General features: G+C 38.6%; 1 protein-coding gene across 3 annotated transcripts in view; it reads right to left on the reverse strand.

Annotated features, from left to right (window-relative positions):
* Nucleotides 1–22,108, reverse strand: part of Rp1 (RP1 axonemal microtubule associated) — a 408,574-nt gene that overhangs the window by 100,856 nt on the left and 285,610 nt on the right. For 2 of the 3 annotated variants that reach the window (XM_085835382.1, XM_029485010.2), the window contains one exon: nucleotides 17,225–18,938. The exons of the other annotated variant lie outside the window; for it this stretch is intronic. Coding sequence is in view for 1 of the 2 variants with exons in the window: in XM_029485010.2 (XP_029340870.1) it covers nucleotides 18,925–18,938 (14 nt within the window). In the remaining variant the exon portion in view is untranslated. Of the gene's footprint in view, nucleotides 1–17,224; nucleotides 18,939–22,108 lie in introns of those variants that run through there. 3 annotated transcript variants of the gene reach the window in all.

Below are 22,108 nucleotides of genomic sequence, written 5' to 3' on the forward strand. Positions count from 1 at the left end.
CTCTGATCCTTGACAAAGGTCAGCATAAATGAAATTTCCCTGTTTGTTACTCCCAGGTGGTATATTTATTATTGTTGTTACTTATAAATTACCATGCTTGTTCATTGAAACTTTTTTATTAAGTATTTCTTTGATTTTTGTTTTGTACTTTGTTTGAAACAATCTTACTCTGCCAAGGCTGATACTGAGCTAGTCCTAAGTCTCCTGAGAGATAGCTGTCATCAGGCCTGGCTTCCAATGTCTTTTGTGTTGATGACATCCACCTCTCAAATATCCATAATGTAGCATCAGACCTTTCTGCAGGTTCCTCTAAGATAGTGACCAGCCTTGTGATATGCTTTTGTCATTCTGGAAGACACCAGGGAGCCTATCTACCTCTACGACTTGGTCAAATGCCTTTCTCAGATTGCCACACTCCCTGGAATGCCTCTGTTGCAGCTTTCCACAGTCCAGCTTTTCCCATACAAATAAATCAACCCCTACCTACCCTGACTCTGAGTCCCTTGAAGGCCACATTTGCCCTATTTCTACATCTCCAGTGTTTAATACAGTATGTACATTACAGCCTCTCATAAAAGGAATGAGTCATTGATGTCTAGAACACTATGGGATACCTTAAGTAGTGTTCTGGAAAGCAAAGGTTGCACGTATGGAAAAAGATGTTAAAGAGAATGTTAGGAATTTCAGCAAAATATGTAGCTTCCTCAATTAACAAAGAATACATCTTGCAGGTGATGTTATACAAAATTCAAGGCCATTGCCATGACCTTATAGTTGGTTTTATTAATAGCACAGAGATAATAGAAACACAAATGTCCTTGTATCACTTACATTTTGAAAAACATAAATATATTTCAGTGAGATCTAATACAAAGATCCTATAAACAACATAGATTATTAATTTATTATATTTTTATTATTTTACCAAGTTCTTTGTGTCTAAATTTACATGTCTTTTAAAGCAATGACCTTATAAGAGGATCATATGATATTATAAATTTTAAGTACTTTAAGAACATTTTTGTTTTTCAAAAGACAATTATCACTAATCCTATTATGCATATAAAGCAATGTGCTGATTATGTGCTGATTTCCACAGTAGTTTAGATAAATACAACATAGCACTAGAAATGGTTATGTATCTGAGTCTGGAATTATTTCAAAAAATGTTCACTTTTCTTCATCAAGTCCAGAAAACAACCATATGCAATTACCAGAAACGTTGGCATGAACCACATCTCATTCTTGTTATTCAATTTATTGCTGATATTGTATGGTGAGGAAGTGACACCCTGAATTATAGGACTACAGAGAAAACAAGAGTGCTAGGGACAGAACAGGTGGGTAGGCACCCACTGTAGCCCTTGGCATGCTCAGTGGGATTTCCTGGGTCCACTCTGCTTATGAAGAGATAATCTTAGACACCAACATATTTTGGTCATTGCAAATGTTCTAGACTCTCTTCAATGTCTGAAAATGTCATCAAATTCCACAAAGAGCCCTAAGAGGATTTTTAATGAGGCTTTCATTTCATAGGAAGAAACTTGAGGCACCTGGAGAAACTGAGGTTTTCCCAAGTAAAGAATTTTGCAAATAAATGGTTTGGTTAGGGTTCAGAATCTATCCTGTTAACAGGACAGGTGCTTGGAAGCTGGAGACATCCAGCAGTATGGATTTAGGATGGCTATACTTTCTACCCACCCTTCTCTAGAGGCTTCAATTCTGTGGCAAAGCATGATAATCACCAGGGAGAATACTGTGGTCAAGAATACTAAGTTCTTACTAGTGCCTCCAGCATTCACTGCCCATTCTCAGCCTGAAGTTTCAAAGCTGGTGATCATCCTGCATCACTGCCACCTAAGCTCTCCTATGACATCCTGTCTGATCAACAACTGTCCTTGGCTTACACTAACTCTTTGTCTTGCCTCTTTGTGTTTTTATTATGTTTTTGTTTATTTTATTTGTTGTTTGTTTGTTCCCCTCTACCGTAGTTGATTGATTGTGTTTGAGGGGTATTTTAAATAAAATATTTAAGAATTCTCAAATATTTGGGGTCCAAACCTCCTGAAAATGCAATTTTAGGATTACTTTATTATATGTTGCTCAAGAAGATAACATAGTTAAGTACCAAATTATGATTATATATTTGGGTCTACATGAACACCCCAGTTCTGATTTTATTTTATTTTATTTTATTTACATTTCAAATGTTATTCCCTTTCCTGGTTTCTCCTCTGCAAATCCCCTATCCCAACCGCCACTAACCTGCTTAAAGGAGGGCTCTCCCCCACCCACTACCCACGCCTACCTCACCACCTTAGCATTCCTCTACCCTAGGGCATTAAGCCTTCACAGGACCAAGGCCTCCTTCCCTTTGATGACAGACAAGGCCCTTTCAACTCCATCTGTTCTTCACCTAGCTTCTCTATTGGGGTCCCTGTGCTCAGTCCAATGGTTGGCTGTGAGCATCCGTATCTGTATTGGTCAGGATATGGCAGAGATAATCTCAGGAGGAGGCTGTATCAGGCTCCTGTCAGCAAGCACTTCTTGACATCAGCAATAGTGTCTGGGTTTGGTATTTGCATGTGGGATAGATCCCCTGTATGGCAATCTCTGGATGGCCCTTCCTTCAGTCTCTGCTTTACTCTTTGCCCCTGTATTTCCTGTAGACAGGAGAAATGGTGGGTTAAAATTTTGGAGATGGGTGGTGGCTCTATCCCTCAACCAGAGGAGGCATGTCTAACATCTGGATATGGACTAGACAGGTTATCCCTCTTTTTTTGTTGTTGTTGTTTCTTATTTTATTAGACTAATAAAATTTATTTTAAAATATATAACCCATTATTGACATCTTTTAAGTCATCAAAATATAAGTTAAATGTCTCTTAAATATACATAATATCTTCTGAAGCTAAAATTAATATTCACTCAACCAGTTTTTAAAATCTATTTGAAACATTAAGCATGACAGAAGTAGAAAAAAAATCTCTTATGAAGTGCTCTATGAAAGAAAATTGTGACAAGTTCCTGATTAGACAGAAACCATTCCATCTCCAAGAGAGAATACACAGTGGAACTGTGACTTCTTAGAATAAATTGGGTCGTGTTCCTTCTGTTTCTATTTTGTGGAATAGTTTGAAGAGTATTGGTAATTAGGTCTTCTTTACAGGATTCTTTATAGACTTCTGCACTAAACCCATCTGTTCCTGGGCCTTTTTTGTTTGGGAGACTTTTAATGACTGCTTCAATTTCTTTAGGGGTTATAGAACTAGTTTAGATGGTTTATTTGATCATGATTTAACTTTGGTATTTGGTATCTGTCTACAAAATTGTCCATTTCACCCAGAATTTCCAGTTCTGTTGAAAACAGGCTTTTGTAGTAGGATCTGATGATTTTTTTAATTTCCTCAATTTCTGTTGCTATATTTCTGATTTTGTTAATTAGGATACTGTCTCTGTGTCCTCTGTTAATCTGACTAAGGGTTATCTATCTTGTTGATTTTCTCAAAGAACCAGCTCTGGTTTTGTTGATTCTTTGTATAGTTCTTTTATTTCTATTTGGTTGATTTCAACCCTGAGTTTGATTATTTCCTACCTTCTACTTCTCTTGGGTATATTTGCTTCTTTTTGTTCTAGAGCTTTCAGGTGTGCTGTTAAACTGCTAATGTATGCTCTCTCCAGTTTTTTTTTTTTTTTCAGGCACTTAGAGCTATGAGTTTTCCTCTTAGCATTGCTTTCATTGTGTCTCATAAGTTTGGGTATGTTGTGCCTTCTTTTTCATTCCAAAGTCTTCAATTTCTTTCTTTATTTTTTTCTTAACCAAGTTATCATTGAGTAGGACATAGTTCAGCTTCCATATGTATGTGGGCTTTCTGTTGTTTTTTGTTGTTATTGAAGACCAGCCTGAGTCCATGGTGATCTGATGGGATGCATGTGATTATTTCAATCTTCTTGTATCTGTTGAGGCCTCTTTTGTGATGGATTATATGGCCAATTGTGGAGAAAGCACCGTGAAGTGCTGAGAAGAAGGGATATTGTTTTGTTTTAGTGTGAAATTTTCTATAGCTATCTGCTAAATCCCTTTGGTCCACAACTTCTGTTAGTTTCACTGTCTCAGTTTAGTTTGTGTTTCCATTATCTGTCCATTGATGACAGTGGGGTGTTGAAGTCTCTCACTACTATTGTGTTAGGTGAAATATTTGCTTTGAGCTTTCCTAAACTTTCTTTTATGAATGTGGATTCCCTTTCATTTGGAGCATAGATGTTCAGAATTGAGAGTTCTTCCTGGTAGATTTTTTTCCTTTGATAAGTATGAACTGTCCTTCCTTATCCTTTTTGCTAACTTTTAGCTTAAAGTTGATTTTATTCGATATTAGAATGGCTTCTCCAGCTTATTTCTTGGGACCATTTGCTTGGAAAATTGTTTTCCAGTCTTTTACTCTGAGGTAGTGACTGTCTTTGATACTAAAGTGCATTTGGTGTATGCAGAAAAATGCTGGGTTCTGTTTACATAGCCAGTCTGTTAGTCTATGTCTTTTTATTGGGAAATTGAGTCCATTGATGTTAAGAGATGTTAAGGAGTAGCGACTGTTGCTTCCTGTTGTTTTTGATGTTACTTTTATGTTTGTGTGGCTCTCTGCTTTGGGATTTGCTGAAAGAAGATTACATTCCTGCCTTTTCTAGGGTGTAGTTTCCCTCTTTGTATTGGAGTTTTCCATCTAGTATCCTTTGTAGGCCTGGATTTGTGGAGATATTGTGTAAATTGGTTTTTGTCATGGAATATCTTAGTTTTTCCATCTATGAAAATTGAGAGTATTGCTGGGTATAGTAGCCTGAGCTGGCATTTGTGTTCTCTTAGGATCTGTATGACATCTGTTCAGGATCTTCTAGTTTTCATATTCTCTGGAGAGAAGTCTGGTATAATTCTGATAGGTCTGCCTTTATATGTTACTTGACCTTTTCCCCTAACTGCTTTTAATATTCTTTCTTTGTTTTGCATATTTGGTGTTTTGACTATTATGTGATGGGAGGAATTTCTTTTCTGGTCCAATCTGGAGTTCTGTAGGCTTCTTGTATGTATATAAGCATCTCTTTCTTTAGGTTAGGGAAGTTTTCTTCTATAATTTTGTTGGAGATATTTACTGGTCCTTTAAGTTGTGAATCTTTGCTCTCTTTTATACCTATTATCCTTAGGTTTGTTGTTCTCATTGGGTCCGGAATTTTCTAGATGTTTTGAGTTAGGAGCCTTTTTGCATTTTTCATTTTCTTTGACTGTTGTGTCAATTTTTTTTATGGTATCTTCTGCACCTGAGATTCTCTCCTCTATCTCTTGTATTCTCTTGGTGATGCATGGGTCTATCACTCCTGATCTCTTTCCTAGGTTTTCTATCTCTAGAGTTGTTTCCCTTGGTGATTTATTTATTTTTTTTCTACTTCTCTTTTTAAATCCTGGATGGTTGTGTTCAATTCCTTTACCTGTTTGTTTGTGTTTTCCTGTAATTCTCTAAGGGATTTTTGTGTTTCCTCTTAAAGGGCTTCTACCTGTTTACCTGTGTTCTCCTGTATTTTTTAAGGGAGTTATTTAGGTCCTTCTAAAAGTCCTCTATCATTGTCATGAGATGTGATTTTAAATTAGAGTCTTGCTTTTCACGTGTGTTCAGATATCCAAGGTTGGCCGTGGTGGGAGAACTGGGTTTTGATGATGCTTTCTGTTGCTTATATTCTTGGCCTTGCCTCTTGCCATCGGATTATCTCTGGTATTGGATGGTCTTGCTGTCTCTGACTGTGGCTTGTCCAGCCTGTAAGCCTGTGTGTCAATGCTCCTGAGAGACCAGTTCTCTCCACGTTGAATTTGTGTATAGAATGCTTTAGCATAGGGTCAGCTCCAGGATGCAGATGGAAACTGGAAGGATTCTGTCCCAGGCCATTTCTTGGTTCTTTTGTCCTGATGGCTCTGGGCCAGTCCCTCTTGGGCCAGGAATTTGAGCAGAAGTGGTGGTCTCACCTGTACTCTCAGGTGCATCAGCACTCCTGGGAGAATTGCTCTCTCCTGGCAGAATCTTGGTACAGAAAGCTGTGACACAGGGGCATTTCTAAGCGCAGATGGAAACCAGAAGTATCCTTTTCCACGCTGTTCCTGTGTCCTAGGGGCTCTGGGTGGGTTTCTTTGTTCCTGTGTGCTGAGGGCTCTGCGTGGGTTCCAGTTGTGTCAGCACTCCTGGGAGAACAGCTCTCTCCCGGTGGGACCCTGGTATGGAGACCTGTGGCATAGGGTCTTCTCAAGGTGCACATGGAAACTGGAGGGGAACTGTCCCAAGGCATTCCTCCATTCCTGGGTCCTGAGGGCCTTGGGCAGGTTCCTCTTGGGCCAGATATTTCAGGAGAAGTGGTGGTATTACCTGTGCTCTCAGGTATGTTAGCATTACTGGGAGACCTGTTCACTCCCAGCAGGATCTGGGTACATAGAGCTGTGGCACAGGGTCCACTCTAGGTGCAGATGAAAACCGGAAGGATCCTCCAGTTCTGATTTTATATTTTCACACAGTAAAGTTTTCTGAATCTCATAAGCAAAGACAATTTATTTTGCTATTGACTTTTCTTTTGGCCAGGGTTTGTTTCACAATGTCAACTAGAAACATTCAATATGGACAAGAGGACTTGCTTCTATAGCCAGCTGGTTACTGCTGGCTAAAATCTATGCTGGGACTCAAAACAATGACCTTCACACCTCTCATTATAATCTGAGACTCCTCAGAACTGTGGGTCTGGCTTCCAAGAACTGACATCTGAAGAGAGCCATCAAGGAAAGGGCAGCAATACCTTTCAACAAATAATAGTTGACAATTATTTACATCTGCCTATTTTAGACTTACCTATATCAATATTGCTCAGTATCCTCTTCAAGCAGAACCCTCAGACTCTAGGCCAATGGTTATTATTTGGAAGAGATCTGATTAGGTACATTCAGTGATGGTGAAGACATTTTTGTAGTCACAACTGTATGTATGTGTATTGGGGGAGATCAAGTATGTATAAGCAGCTATTCTGCTAAACATTCTGTTTTGGGGGTTTTAATAGTACATCACAACAGAGTTTGTCATGGAAAAATGTCAATAGTATCAAGGTTAAGACACCTGGCTTCTAATTCACTCTGAATCCTGTAGTGTTTCAAATCATACTGTGGTCTCTGTGTAAAAAACATATCTAAATGCAGTTAATTTAGAAGTTGGTGTTAATGAGTGTTTCTGCAGATACTGATAGCTTATTGTTATGTTACCACATCACTGTCAAATCCATTCCATGACTGTGTTCAATTATAGGTATTGTCTGAAATATGGAAAGATATGAAAAGATGCTCTAAAAATCAGTGTAGCATAAATGAACATCCAAATAGTAACTATTGAATATCAATAGAGATAAAACTTAAGCCAAATGGACACTTAGGAAGTGGTGTGCTTGTTCTACCATTTCACTTAACTCCTTTTGGCTATAGTAAAGTATCTAGGAACCAAATTCTAACACAAAACAAATGATAATGGTTCCCAATGGGAGCTCTCAAGGAATTTTTATTCCAAGTGTGTTCAGACATTGGCTAGGTTTTCCCTCTTAGCTCCACTAAGAGGAGGTGACATGGTTTCATGCTCTTTGTATTGGGAATAATGAAGTAATGTTGGATATTCTGATGTCTTCATTTCTTACCATTTGATACTTATCTAAGATATAAGTCTCTCAAGTAACCACTCATGTCTTCCTGGGCAAGAGACAAGAATGACCCAGTAGGCAGAATTCTCCCACCAGAGATTTGTGTATCACTTCACTATTACTAACTTCACTACAAAAAAAAAAAAAGTGTACACAGAATGATTCAGAGTAAAGGATAATTGAAAACCACCAGAATTTGTGGTGATAGCTTAGCATATTTTACATCCCAGTTGTGCTTAACTGAAACAAATTGTACATTAACTTTCTTTCCTCAAGTAGACACTACTTGGGTACTAAGGCTAACCAAGATGGATGGGCAAATAGACTTGACAGGACACGGAAAGTATTTTAATAGTCATTATAGATAATTCACTCCAACTAGCAGTTGATTTTCCTGAGATGATGCTCCTGTGGACTGTTAAAATTATTGACAGCTTTGCTTCTCTAGGCAAACCAGAGAAGGTTACATTTTAGGAAAAAGTCCTGCTATTGTTACACACACTTAACAATCACTAAGATTAGCCCACCCTTCTGAGCAGATCTCTGCAGAACAACAAAGACGTACTGCTTTGCAGTGATGCTATATGGATGAAGAAATAATTTCTTAATTATTAATGCTGATTCTATAAGAATTACTAAAATTATATTAGTAATTATTAATCTTTTCAATAATAGAACTGCTATTAAGTCCTCTCTGATACTCAAAACGGCAATGAGAACTCTGCCAGTCTTCAAGTGTCATAATCTAATTGATTCTAAGGTAGCAAGCAGACATCTACAACTGAGAGCATATTCCAAGAGGTTAAAAAAATAATTAACGAAATGTCATAAGAAGGGAACTAAGGATTTATGATAGGTACAAGAAAAGAAGATAAAATATTGATTGGGTCTATCTATTCAAAACTTCACTAATACCTAATCACAAAAACTATGGTTTTTAACTCTCCATGGACCCATACAGCTAGTGATAATGAATGTTTAGCCAGATAATTACTCTTAATGTATACTCATATAAACATTCTCTATTCTATAATTCTTATTCAATTTATGATTTGAATTTATGTTTGAACTTCTAGTGAAATTTTGTAAAAAGGGGATGTTTGAAAAAAACATGTAATCTATTGTCCTACAATAGGTACAAAAGACTAGGAAAGATTACATTGGCAGGTATATCGTTAGGAACATAGTATTGGGAGTAAGGGCATTGGAAGCAAGGGCATTGTTACATTAGAGCAGGAGGAGAAAGCAAGAGTAGAAGGACAATTCAGAGTGGAATAACTTAGAAATTTAAGACAATTTAAAACTTTAGTGAAGCAATATTCAGAATGCAGAGGGAAAGAGGAAAAGAAGAGGCTTCATAGAGAGCAGAAAGAACAGGCAGGCTTCTCCATACCAAGGGACAGAACAGGTCTTTTCTTAATAGCAAGGCAGGATTAGTCTTACTAAAGAGAACAAAGCTTTCTTCTTTTTTTTTTTTCAATTTTTTATTAGGTATTTTCTTCATTTACATTTCAAATGCTATCCAGAAAGTCCCTCCATACCCTTCCCAGCCCCCAACTCCCCTACCTATCCACTCCCACTTCTTGGCCCTGGTATTCCCCTGTCCTGGGGCATATAAAGTTTGCAAAACCAAGGGGCCTCTTTCCCCAATGATGGCCTACTAGGCCATCTTCTGCTGCATATGCAGCTAGAGACACGAGATCTTGGGGGTACTGGTCAGTTCATATTGTTGTTCCACCTATAACGTTGCAGACCCCTTTAGCTCCTTAGGTACTTCCTCTAGCTCCTCCATTGGGGGCCCTGTGTTCCATGCAATAGCTGACTGTGAGCATCCACTTCTGTGTTGTCAGGCACTGGCATAGCCTCACAAGAGACAGCTATATCAGGGTTCTTTCAACAAAACCTTGCTGGCATATGCAATGGTGTCTGCGTTTGGAGGCTGATTATGGGATGGATTCCCGGGTGTGGCAGTCTCTAGATGGTCCATCCTTTCATCTCAGCTCCAAACTTTGTTTCTGTAATTCCTTCCATGGGTGTTTTGTTCCCAATTCTAAGAAGGAGCGAAGTGTCCACACTTTGGTCTTTGTTGTTCTTGAGTTTCATGTGTTTTGCAAACTGTATCTTGAGTATTCTAGGTTTCTGGGCTAATATCCACTTATCAGTGAGTACATATTGTGTGAGTTCCTTTGTGAATATGTTACCTCACTCAGGATGATGCCCTCCAGGTCCATCCATTTGCCTAGGGATTTCATAAATTCATTCTTTTTAATAGCTGAGTTGTACTCCATTGTATAAATGTACCACATTTTCTGTATCCATTCCTCTGTTGAGGGAAATTTGGGTTCTTTCCAGCTTCTGTCTATTATGAATAAGGCTGCTATGAACATAGGGGAGCATGTGTCCTTATTACCAGTTGGAACATCTTCTGGATATATGCCCAGGAGAGGTATTGTGGGATCTTCAGGTAGTACTATGTCCAATTTTCTGAGGAACCACCAGACTGATTTACAGAGTGGTTGTACAAGTTGGTAATACCACCAACAATGAAGGAGAGTTCCTCTTTCTCCACATCCTCGCCAGCATCTGCTGTCACCTGAATTTTTGATCTTAGACATTCTATTCTGACTGGTGTGAGGTGGAATCTCAGGGTTGTTTTGATTTGCATTTCCCTGATGATTAAGGATGCTGAACATTTTTTTCAGGTGCTTTTTAGCCATTCGGTATTCAAGTGAGAATTCTTTGTTTAGCTCTGAGCTCCATTTTTTTAATGGGGTTATTTGATTTTCTGGAGTCCACCTTCTTGAGTTCTTTATATATATTGGATATTAGTCCCCTATCTGATTTAGAATTGGTAAAGATACTTTCCCAATCTGTTGGTGGCTCTTTTGTCTTATTGACAGTGTCTTTTGCCTTACAGACAAAGCTTTCTTCTTATAGACTTGAGTTTAATTCATTTAGCAATAAAAGAGTAGAAACTTTTTCTTTCTCTATGCAATAAAATTAGAGGTCATTTTTCATCCAGAATGAGTGAGTCCTTTCTGCACTCAAGCTTGGTCTTTTGCTCTATATACATTTGTAAGTATGGATGTGTGTATGTAAATATGTAATTTTGAGATAAGTATATAGCTTGACACAACTTGTTTGAATGGAGATGTATGAATGTGTATGCATGAGTTTGTATATGAATTTATGTGAGTTTATTCATATTTGCTTGTGTGAACAGTTTTTCTCCCGTGAGTATAACCTTTATTTTTTTCTTGGTTCAATAGAAGTTTGTTTCTCCAAATGTACCCCAAGCCTGACAAGATAGAGGCATCTGAACAAGAGAGATTGCAGCTTTTTGTCTCAGAGGAACTCACAAAGGCAGGTCAGCAACCTCAGCAAAGTGACATATACTTAAGATAGGTAAATGCTTTATTATTAAACAGCAACCCTAAATATCTCACAAGACCAAGTCTTGCCCTTGCTGATGCTCTTACCCCTACACTACCTCAGAGGAACCAAAAAAAAGAAGTGCCAAGGCTGGCCCCCAGCAATCTACAAAAGCACTAATATTTATACTGTAATGAGTTATCAGTGACTATTAATAACAGGTGTTTGCTCAGAAAATTTGAAATCCCTCAAATTAAAATGTTTGTGAGCATGTAAAAAAGCTGAGTCATAAAGTGATTATATATAATGCTTGAGAATTAAGACTGGTATTATCATCAAGCTTATAATCAGTGCTCTGGAAACCAAGGCTGGAGAATTGCCACAAGTTTGAGGCCAGCCTGGCCTATACAGTAAGTTTAGGAAAAGTGTGAGGTAACCCAATCACAAAAGAACTCAAATGATATGTACTCACTGATAAGTGGATATTAGCCCAGAAACTTAGTATACCCAAGATATAAGATACAATTTGCAAAACACATGAAACTGAGGAAGAAGGAAGACCAAAGTGTGGACACTTTACCCCTTCTTAGAATTGGGAACAAAACACCCATGGAAGGAGCTACAGAGACAAAGTTTGGAGCTGAGACAAAAGGATGGACCATCTAGAGACTGCCATATCCAGGGATCCATCCCATAATCAGCCTCCAAACGATGACACCATTGCATACACTAGCAAGATTTTGCTGAAAGGACCCTGATATAGCTGTCTCTTGTGAGACTAGGCCGAGGCCTAGCAAACACAGAAGTGGGTGCTCACAGTCAGCTATTGGATGGATCACAGGGCCCCCAATGGAGGAGATAGAGAAAGTATCCAAGGAGCTAAAGGGATCTGCAACCCTATAGGTGCAACAACATTATGAACTAACCAGTACCCTGGAGCTCTTGACTCTAGCTGCATATGTATCAAAAGATGGCCTAATCGGCCATCACTTGAAAGAGAGGCCTATTGGACTTGCAAAGTTTATATGCCCCAGTACAGGGGAATGCCAGGGCCAAAAAGTGGGAGTGGGTGGATAGGGGAGTGGTGGGGAGGGTATGGGGGACTTTTGGAATTGCATTGGAAATGTAATTGAGGAAAATACCTAATAAAAAATATTAAAAAAAAAAAGAATCCTAAACTTCCATCTCCAGAAAAAAAAAAAAAAAACATAAATAACAATAGTAACAGTCAGGGTTCATTAGCAGAAAGTGGATAATGAGAATCTTACAAACAAGTAGGTTAGAGTTACGCCTATTACAAATGCCAAAGCTCTGCACCAGGAAACTGGAGGCCATAGTATACACAAGCATGAGAACTGCTACTGAAATGGTGAAGTAAGCCAAAGACTGGACTCTAGACTAGCTGTAACAAAGCACACCTAGTCAAACCCCAACCTAGATTCTCAATTCTAAATGTTTATGGAAATACTATGAGTGGCTGGGAAGATGGATCCATAGGTACAAGGAGTTATTGTGTAAGCATGAGGATCTGAGTTCAATCCCCTGAGGACCATCTTGAAGAAACCTAGCACTGTGGGGTGCAAAGACAAGGGACCAGGACTGCTGTGATTCTATATACATAAATACTCCTAGTGAAAGCCTGCTTTCACTTGGGCCAGGGACAAAGAAAATACCCAAGATCTAAAGACCTGGCCTAATGAGTTAGAGAAACAATGCAATAAAGTAAATCACAACACATGGAAGATGTACACCTGCACACATACTCCATTAATGACCAAGATCAACTAGATGCAGCTCCTTTAAGCAAACAGCCGCATTGTCTCTTAAGATAAACCACCTTCATTCAAGTTCTAAATTTACACTGGACATCAGTGCTACTGCAGCTAGTTGGAAAGAAACCCATGTTTTTTAGCTTGCTTACCTGTGAAATAGAGTAAGGATATCAAATGCCTTTGGAGTTATTACAAAAATCAAATAAGGTGATTTAGCAAAAACCACTTCATTATAAAGCATATTAAAAACCATGTTCCCCTCTCATATTACCACAGTATACTGAATTCTGCATAGCATATTAGAATAACAAAGATACCATTATTAAAAACATGAGGTCACTGCCATCACAGACTGTTCAAGAAAGATTTTGAAAACAAATCTATTTATATTATCATTTTTAATTATTTATTATGTGTTGTAAATATGTTAAAATTAATGAATATTTTCTCATCATAGTGATAAAAATAAAGCAAATGCTAACCAAAATTACTATTGGAAAATCCAGTTCTATATGTATTAATGATGTATATTAAAAACATACTCTCTCAACCAAGTGCTGTCTACTGCAAAACTGTAGCAAGCTGTATTTTTAAATTTTATTTTAAATATAGAATTATACATGCTTAGAACTCTAATTAGTCAAGGCTAAAGAAATATGTCTTATAAAATTATGGGAATTACAGAGACAAAGTTTGGAGCTGAGACAAAAGGATGGACCATCTAGAGACTGCCATATCCTGGAATCCATCCCATAATCAGCTTCCAAACGCTGACACCATTGCATACACTAGCAAGATTTTGCTGAAAGGACCCTGATATAGCTGTCTCTTGTGAGACTATGCCGGGGCCTAGCAAACACAGAAGTGGATGCTCACAGTCAGCTATTGGATGTATCACAGGGCCCCCAATGGAGGAGCTAGAAAAAGTACCCAAGGAGCTAAAGAGATCTGCAATCCTGTAGGTGCAACATTATGAACTAACCATTACCCTGGAGCTCTTGACTCTAGTTTCATATGAATCAGAAGATGGCCTAGTTGGCCATCACTGGAAAGAGAGGCCCATTGGTTGTGCAAACTTTATATGCCTCAGTACAGAGGAACGACAGGGCCAAGAAGTGGGAGTGGGTGGGTGGGGGAGTGGATGGGGAGTGTATGGGGGACTTTTGGGATAGCATTGGAAATGTAAATGAAATAAATACCCAATTAAAAAAACATGTTGACAATTGTTAAAATAATTATGGGAAATAAGTAAACATTGATAGATATTTGTAATGAAATAAAATTTTATTTAGTATTAATCATAGTAACATGGAATTATAATGAGCACACTGATTCCTGTTTTCTTCCTTCCATTTTTAGTCTGAAATAGGAAGTTTAATTTTCTTTATCAATAATGGAATTTTACTAAAAGGTGTGGGTTACATGAATACATTGATTGTCCTTTCAGGATCCTCCACTCATGTTAGTTCTCATCTTAACTGTGATGGTTATGCTCGGCCCAGGGAGTGCCACTATTAGAAGATGGAGTCTTATTGGAGTAGGTATGTGGGGGTGGGCTTTAAGACATTCAGCTTAGTTGCCTGCAAGCTTATATTCTGCTAGTAGCCTTCAGATGAAGATATAGAACTCTCAGCTCTACCTGCACCATGCCTGCCTGGATGCTGCCATGCTCCTGCTAAATCTCTGAACCTGTAAGCCCCATTTAAATGTTGCCCTTTATAAGACTTGCTTTAGTCATGGTATCTGTTCACAGCAGAAAAACCCTAAGACAACAACACTTGATCTCTCCTCAAACAACATGGCACTAATCCCCTTACCATGTGATTTTTATACTACAAATTGGTACCTTTGCATAAGTATAGAACTACTGATGTCTTTCTAGGATCAAACATCAGACTTGGGCTGATTGGCAGAGTGATGTCAGGTGAGACAGTCTAACTTGCTGAGGGAAGACAAAGGTGAGTAAGCAATACCTATGGAGGACATGTGATGTTTGGAAGGAATATAAATAGAACACAAGGGACTGTAAGAGGGATTTTCTTATAGAGCAACCTGTGCAATGCTTCTATGTCTCACATCTTTACTGATCTTCACTTTGCTTAGAGAGGTACTCCTAAGAACTCCTAGTGTCCCTGTTGGCCCTGGTCTCTCCTGCTGACTTGTACTGATTCAGGAGAGGCCTATCTGTCTCTGCTAAGTTGTAGCACCACTGCTGATTCATATTTGCTATCCCGACTCTACCAAACTGGGCTACTGGTATATTCATGAAGTATTTGCTAGTGGGTTGAGCTGCTGCTGCTGATCACTGAATTGCACTGCTGATTTTCTGGCAATGTAGATGGAATCTGCTTCAAAGAATTTCTATGCAGGTCCATTTACCCTATATCCTTCCTTTTCCTCTAGCTCTGGTAAGTGGTGGGCTAGAAGGGAAGTTAAAACGTTTAAGAACCATTATTAAAAGATTTTGAAAAAAAATAAAGCAACATCTCACCTCTCTGTGATATAGGAAGCAGAAAGCTGGGGCCAAAAATACACAACATTCAAGGCTCACCCTGTGGGTCTATTCTGCCCAGCTGTAAATGTGGGATTACTTGACTGCAACTCCCTGTACTGCTGGACTTTAGGGAATCACCAAAATACTGCTCAGAGGGTGAGAAGACATAGTCTAAGATAGGGGAAGCCAAAGTTGGAATTTCTTTACTCCCGAACATATAGTTGCTGCTAGAGTGCCACACAGAAGAGTCAGGAATGGAGGATGGCAATTGAAGGACACGGACAGACTGTTCGGGGCCCATAGGCTGAGGAAAGTTACTAGCCTGGGACCAGAGGAAATGGGGAGCTCCAGCTTAGCTCACTGGTGATTGTCCTGGCTTAACTCATCGTTGAAGGGGTAAAGGTAGCAGTGGTTGTCTGGAAACACAGAGCTGCCTTCTACCAGGAAATTTACGCTGTGGCTTTCTAGGTGAAGACCTTTTCTGTGCTCTCCATGGTGGTTTCGATGAAAGAAATGGTCCATGCTCATCTATACCATTTATTCAATGTTCATCATGGAAAATGGATGCATGCTAACTTCTCAGGGTGAACCAAAGATTAAGTATCTTTTGCAGGGAGGAATGTCTGGGAAGGGAAGGTTATTAGCTAAACCATCAAGTCCTCTACATACCTCAACAGCATGGAGAACTCTGTCCTGGAGCTACATGACCATAGGTTGTGTTTCCTTATCTGGGAAGTGCATGTGTTTCAGGTCAAGAATCTCATAGGGAGCAGGAAGGAGCCTACCATCTCAGATGGGTGGGTACCTAGGTACCAGAGTCTCAGATCCACTGTACTTTACCAAGTTTATGGCATGGTCCATTTCCCCACCCTACCCCACCAGTGATCTACTTCCTCTAGGTATGCTTCCACGTACTAAATGTTTCATAACTTCCAAAAATAACACTACTAGGTTGAACAAAGTGTTTCAACATGGGAGACTGCAGAGAACATTTCATATCCACAGTGTCACAACCCTACCCTGGTCACTTCAGTATACTTAATGCAACTTCAGATCTTACATAACCTTAGAAGTGCTAACTTTGTTCAAAAATCCAAAGTTTCTTCTGAGACTCAAGGTACTGACTTAATTGTTAGCCTCTAAGAACTGTTTAAAAATTCAAAAATCAAAACAAGTTATATGCTTTCAGTATACGATGTCACTGACTAAATGAAGAGGATAGATACCTTGAGAAAGGGCTGGAGCAAAGCAAGATGGAAAGCCAGCAAAAGTGAACAACAAGCCTATCTACTAAGCCACCATCCAGAGTTCATGGCAGCATCTTCAGAGCTTGCATTCATTTGGGAAGCTCCAACCTTACAACCTTGTTAATCAGAACATGTTACTTCTCTGTGTCAGCTCTACTCAGTGCCTTCCTTGCCACTTGGCACTTTGCAGTTAGTCCATGTTCCCAGGATCTTCAATATCCTTAGTCCACCACTGAAACTTGGGCATCAAATTAATAGCTTCATGCAAAGCCTACACAGAAGCTCCCTGCAGAAAATTTAATTTTGCTATAGCCTACATCTTCATTAGCTTTTGCTAGAACACTGGTAAAAGCTCCATGATATCAAAATATTAAATTCTTCATATCTCCACAACCAGGACTGCACAGATGATACTAAGCCGTCTACAGGTTTGGATTATAGAAGGACTAGTTGGACTATAACAGTAATGGCTTCTCAATGTCATGTAAACTGAGGAGAATATTTTCCTTGATGGCTATCTAATCAGTGTTCTATTGCTGGAGTAAAAAACACACGACAAGGGCAACTCTTATAAAAGAAAGCATTTACCTGGGGTCTTGCTTGAAGCTTCACAGGCTTAGTCCATTATCATGTCAGGGAGCATGGGAGCACACAGGTAGGTACGGGAGCAAGTGCTGAGTGCTTTACTTGTTGATCCACAGGCAGGCAGGTAGAGAAAGAGCCTGGTGTGGGCTTTTAAAACCCCAAAGCTTAACCCTAGTGACATGCCTCTTCCAACAAGCCCACACTTCCTAACCTTTCACAAACAGTTCTCCAACTAAAGTCCAAGCATGCAAACACATGAACCTATGGGGCTATTCTCATTCAAACCACCACAGTGGTCTTATTATATATGAATGCAAAGGTTTTGACTTCCAGAGTATTATCTTTCCAGGGATTCTCCTTTATAAATAAATTCACAGTTTTTTTTATACCTTGGAGACAACAATGAGTAAAGAACAGGCATAAAGTCACCTTTGCTGTTTCCTAGTACAAAGTATCCTATTTATCTATCACAACTACTTTCAATTTCTCTTTACCCACCTTGTCCAAGCCTGTCCTGTATGTAACTTTAAAAGTCACCAGCATCTCTCCTTACCAAAATGTATATTTTACAATGTTTTGCTCTTCATTTTGGTATATTTTTCATTATAAACCTGGATACATGGTGTAAACAAAAACCATGCTAAGTCTGAGTTCTTGGTTATCTTGAAATATCCTAAACAAAGCAACTGCACCATAAATTCATCCTAATTGAAATGTTCAGGTTATGGACAGAATAACCAGACTAATTGCCATAATATCCTATGAATAACCTTAGTCTAATTTCTAAGAGAATCTCTATTCACTACCTTGAAATTTCATGAGGCTGGCCTTCCATTCTGACCTTTTGTACTGCCCCCAGAATGGTGTATTATCCTCTAATTGCATTATATAGCTCCTTTACTCCACAGCTAAAAAGTTTGCTATAGTCTTCCCTCAAACCAGTTCTGAAATCTTATGAATAAAATGGTCAGGCTTATCACCTTGATGACCATTCTCCAAGCTATCAATTTTTGAGTTAGCTACTGTCCTAGTTTTCTTTACTATTTCTGTGATAAACACAATGGGTATATGTGACTTGGGAAGGAAAGGATTAATTTCAGCTCATAACTTCAAGGTCATAATCTGTCACTGAAGGAAATGAGTGTGGCAGGAACTCAAGACAGGGACTTGCAGCAGACACTGTGGAAGAACAGTGCTTACTGGCTCTTTATCAGGCTCTAGTTCATCTATCTTCCTTATACAGTCTAAGTTCAGTCTCATAAGGTTTGTACTGTGGTGGACTGGAACCTCTATATCAATTAGTAATCAAGAAATGCCCCCATAGACATGTCCTCAGTCCAATCTGATGGAGGCAGTTCTTCCATCAATTTTGCTTCTTCCCAGGTTTCCCTCTTCCCTCTTCAGTTTGTGTTAAGTTGACAAGCTGAAGCTTACTATGACAATTATTTTCTGTCTCTCTAACAAAACCATCTCACAAAGTAACTTAAAAGAGGATGGATTTATTTTGACCCAGAACTTGAGATAGTACAGTTCACCGCGGTGAAAAAGGCATAGGGGACTTCACAGCAGCAGGAGGATATAGTTGAGATTTCTTGTAAATCAGTTGACCAAGAAGTAGTGAGTTTGGATCAGAGACAGGGCTGGGTTTTAACACTCAGTGCCTGACTCATTGTGAGCCACTTCCTTCAGCAGAGACCATATCACCTATAGGTTCCACAACTCCAAAATGCACTTTCAGCTAGAGGCCAAGTCTTCAAACAAATGAGCCTGCAGAAGATGTTTCACATTCAAATCATAGTAATCATTGACAAAATGCTTTCAACATTACAGCCATAATTATGGTTTCCTGTTTAGAACTATTACTCTTCATTATTCATATATGCTCTCTAAGTTTTATAAGTAAGGTACACATTTTCTATTTTGAATTGCCAGATCTAGCCTTATTATTTAAAAATTTGTAATTTGTCACACACATATTAAATCCCATCAAAGTTAAAAATAAAGGTTCCCAGAACATTGATGAAATTTAGCCCAAAGTATATACATGCAAAATATTTCTTATAAAATCATAAAAAAATATAACCTGAAGTACAATATTTAATATTAGTAAATTCAAATGTTAGTCTTAATTAAGATTTTGTCTTTCAGTGGAAACTTCAATGAATATAATCTTAAGGAATTTACTAATATCAGAAGTAACCTTGCTTAGTTGCAAGGTCTTTAAGATATAGAGATTTATTAACCTATTATACATATTAATAATTGGAATTTATCCATCTCATCAAGATGCACATTAAAATATAAGCATATTATTAACATGATTTCAGGTTGATATGAAGAGGATTTGATAGAAAAAACTAATCAAAAAGGACTTACATAGAAAAATTTAAGCCACTATAAAAGCACAATTAATAAAAATAATCACTCAGAGTGGGTAGGATGGCAGAATAGAAGCTTCTTAGACATATTCTATAAATGAAACTAGTCAGGGTAATGAAAGCCAGCCATTTTCAAAGAGACAAATAGAAAGCATAGAAAAACACAAAAGAGGTAACAAGATAGTTAACTAGAAATAAAAATTTAATATAAGGAAGTAGAAAATAGTCCCCAGGTCCAGATTAAAGTCCCCATGGGGGTTTAAGAGAATGAAGGAAGACAGGATCCCTGACACCAAACTGGCATTACTGACAACAAGATAACCCCACAAGTATCACAAGAGTATCACCGATCTTATTGAGTAGGGAAATTTGATATAATTTTCCTCAACATGGCATCAGGATTTTAAATAAACTATGTCACTACTGATATACTGGAGTGCTGAATCTGGAGTTAGAAAACCTAGGAAAGAGATCAGGAGTCATCACCAATAGAATACAAGAGAAAGAAAAGAGAATCTTGGGTGCAGAAGATACCATAGAAAACATTGACACAACAATCAAAGAAAATGCAAAATTCAAAAAGAATCTAACCCAAAACAACCTGGAAATCCAAAACACAATGAGAAGAACAAAGGATAATAAGTATAAAAGAGAGTGCAGATTCCCAAATTAAAGGGCCAATAAATATCTTCAACAAAAGTATAGAAGAAAACTTCCCTGACCTAAAGAATGAGATTCCCATGAACATATAAGAAGCCTACAGAACTCCAAACAGATTGGACCAGAAAAGAAACTCTTTCCATCACATAATAGCCAAAACATCAAATACACAAAACAAAGAAAGAATATTAAAAGCAGTTAGGGGAAAATATCATATAAAGGCAGACCTATCAGAATTACACCAGACTTCTCACCAGAGAATATGAAAGCTAGAAGATCCTGAACAGATGTCATACAGATCCTAAGAGAACACAAATGCCAGCCTAGGTTACTAAACCAAGCAAAATTCTCAATTACCATAGATGGAGAAACCAAGATATTCCATTAGAAAACAAATTTACACAGTATCTCTCCACAAATCCAGGCCCACAAAGGATAATAGATGGAAAACTCTAACACAAGGAGGGAAACTACACCCTAGAAAAAGCAAGAAAGTAATCTTTCAGAAAACCCAAAAGAAGATAGCAAGACAAGCATAATTTCACCTCCAACAATAAAAATAACAGGAAACAGCAGTCACTATTACTTCATATCTCCTAACATCAATGATTCAATTCCCCAATAGAAAGACATAAACTAACAGACTGGAGACTCCAGAGAACCAAATAACACTATCAAAAAATGAGGAAAAGAACTAAACAGAGAATTCTCAACTAAGGAAATACAAATGGCCTAGAAGCACCTAAAGCAATGTTCAACATCCTTAGTCCTCAGGAAAATGCAAATCAAAACAACCCTGAGATTCCACCTTACACCAATCAGAATGGCTAAGATTTAAAATTCTAATGACAGCAGATGCTGGCAAGGACATGGAGAAAGAGAAACACTCCTCCATTGCTGGTGGAATTGCAAGCTGGTACAACCATTGTAGAAATCAGTCTGGCGATTCCTCAAAAAATTTGACAGAGTACTACCAGAGGATCCAGCAGAACCACTCCTGGGCATATACCTAGAAGATGCTCCAACATGTAATGAGGACACGTGCTCTATTGCATTCATAGCAGCCATATTTATAATAGCCAGAAACTGGAAAGAACCCAGATGTCCCTCAACAGAGGAATGGATACAGAAAATATGATACATTTTTCTCAATGGAATACTACTCAGATATTAAAAACAACGAATTCATGAAATTCACGGGCAAATGGATGAATCTAGAAAATATCCTCCTAAGTGAGGTAACTCAGTCACAAAAGAACACACATTATGCACTCACTGGTAAGTGGGTATAAGGAAAACAGTGTGGAATATCCACGATACAACGCATTGAACCATATGAAGTTCAAGAATAAGGAAGACCAAAGAGTGGATGCTTCAGTCCTACTTAGAAGGGGGAATAATATAATCAAGGTAAGTAGAGGGTAGGGGGGCTTGGGAGGAAGAAAGGAGGGAGAAGGGAAAAGAGGGGAAGAATGAGGTATGGCAGGAGATATTCAGAGGGTCAGGAAATAGAACAGAGATGTGTAGCAATGGGGAGGAAGAACTAGGAGTAGCAACTAGAAAGTCACAGATGCCAGGAAAGCAAGAGCCTCTCAGGACTCCACGGGGATGACATTAGCTGAAATACCCCACATAGGGGAGGGACACCTGTTGAGATCATATCCAGAGGTTAGACATGGTCCCCCAGATGAAGGGTGTGGCCACCCACCCATCTCCAAAATGTTAACTAAGAATTGCTCCAGTCTAAAGGAAATACAGGGACAAACCGTGGAACAGAGGCTGAAGGAAAGTTCATCCAGAGCCTGCCCCACCTGGGGATCCATCCCACATTCCGACACCAAACCCAGACACTATTGCTGATGCCAAGAAATGCTTGCTGACAGGAGCCTGATACAGCTG

Source organism: Mus caroli, unplaced genomic scaffold (assembly GCF_978045245.1).
Source record: "Mus caroli unplaced genomic scaffold, Mus_caroli_1 scaffold_1, whole genome shotgun sequence".
Lineage (NCBI taxonomy): Eukaryota > Metazoa > Chordata > Mammalia > Rodentia > Muridae > Mus > Mus caroli.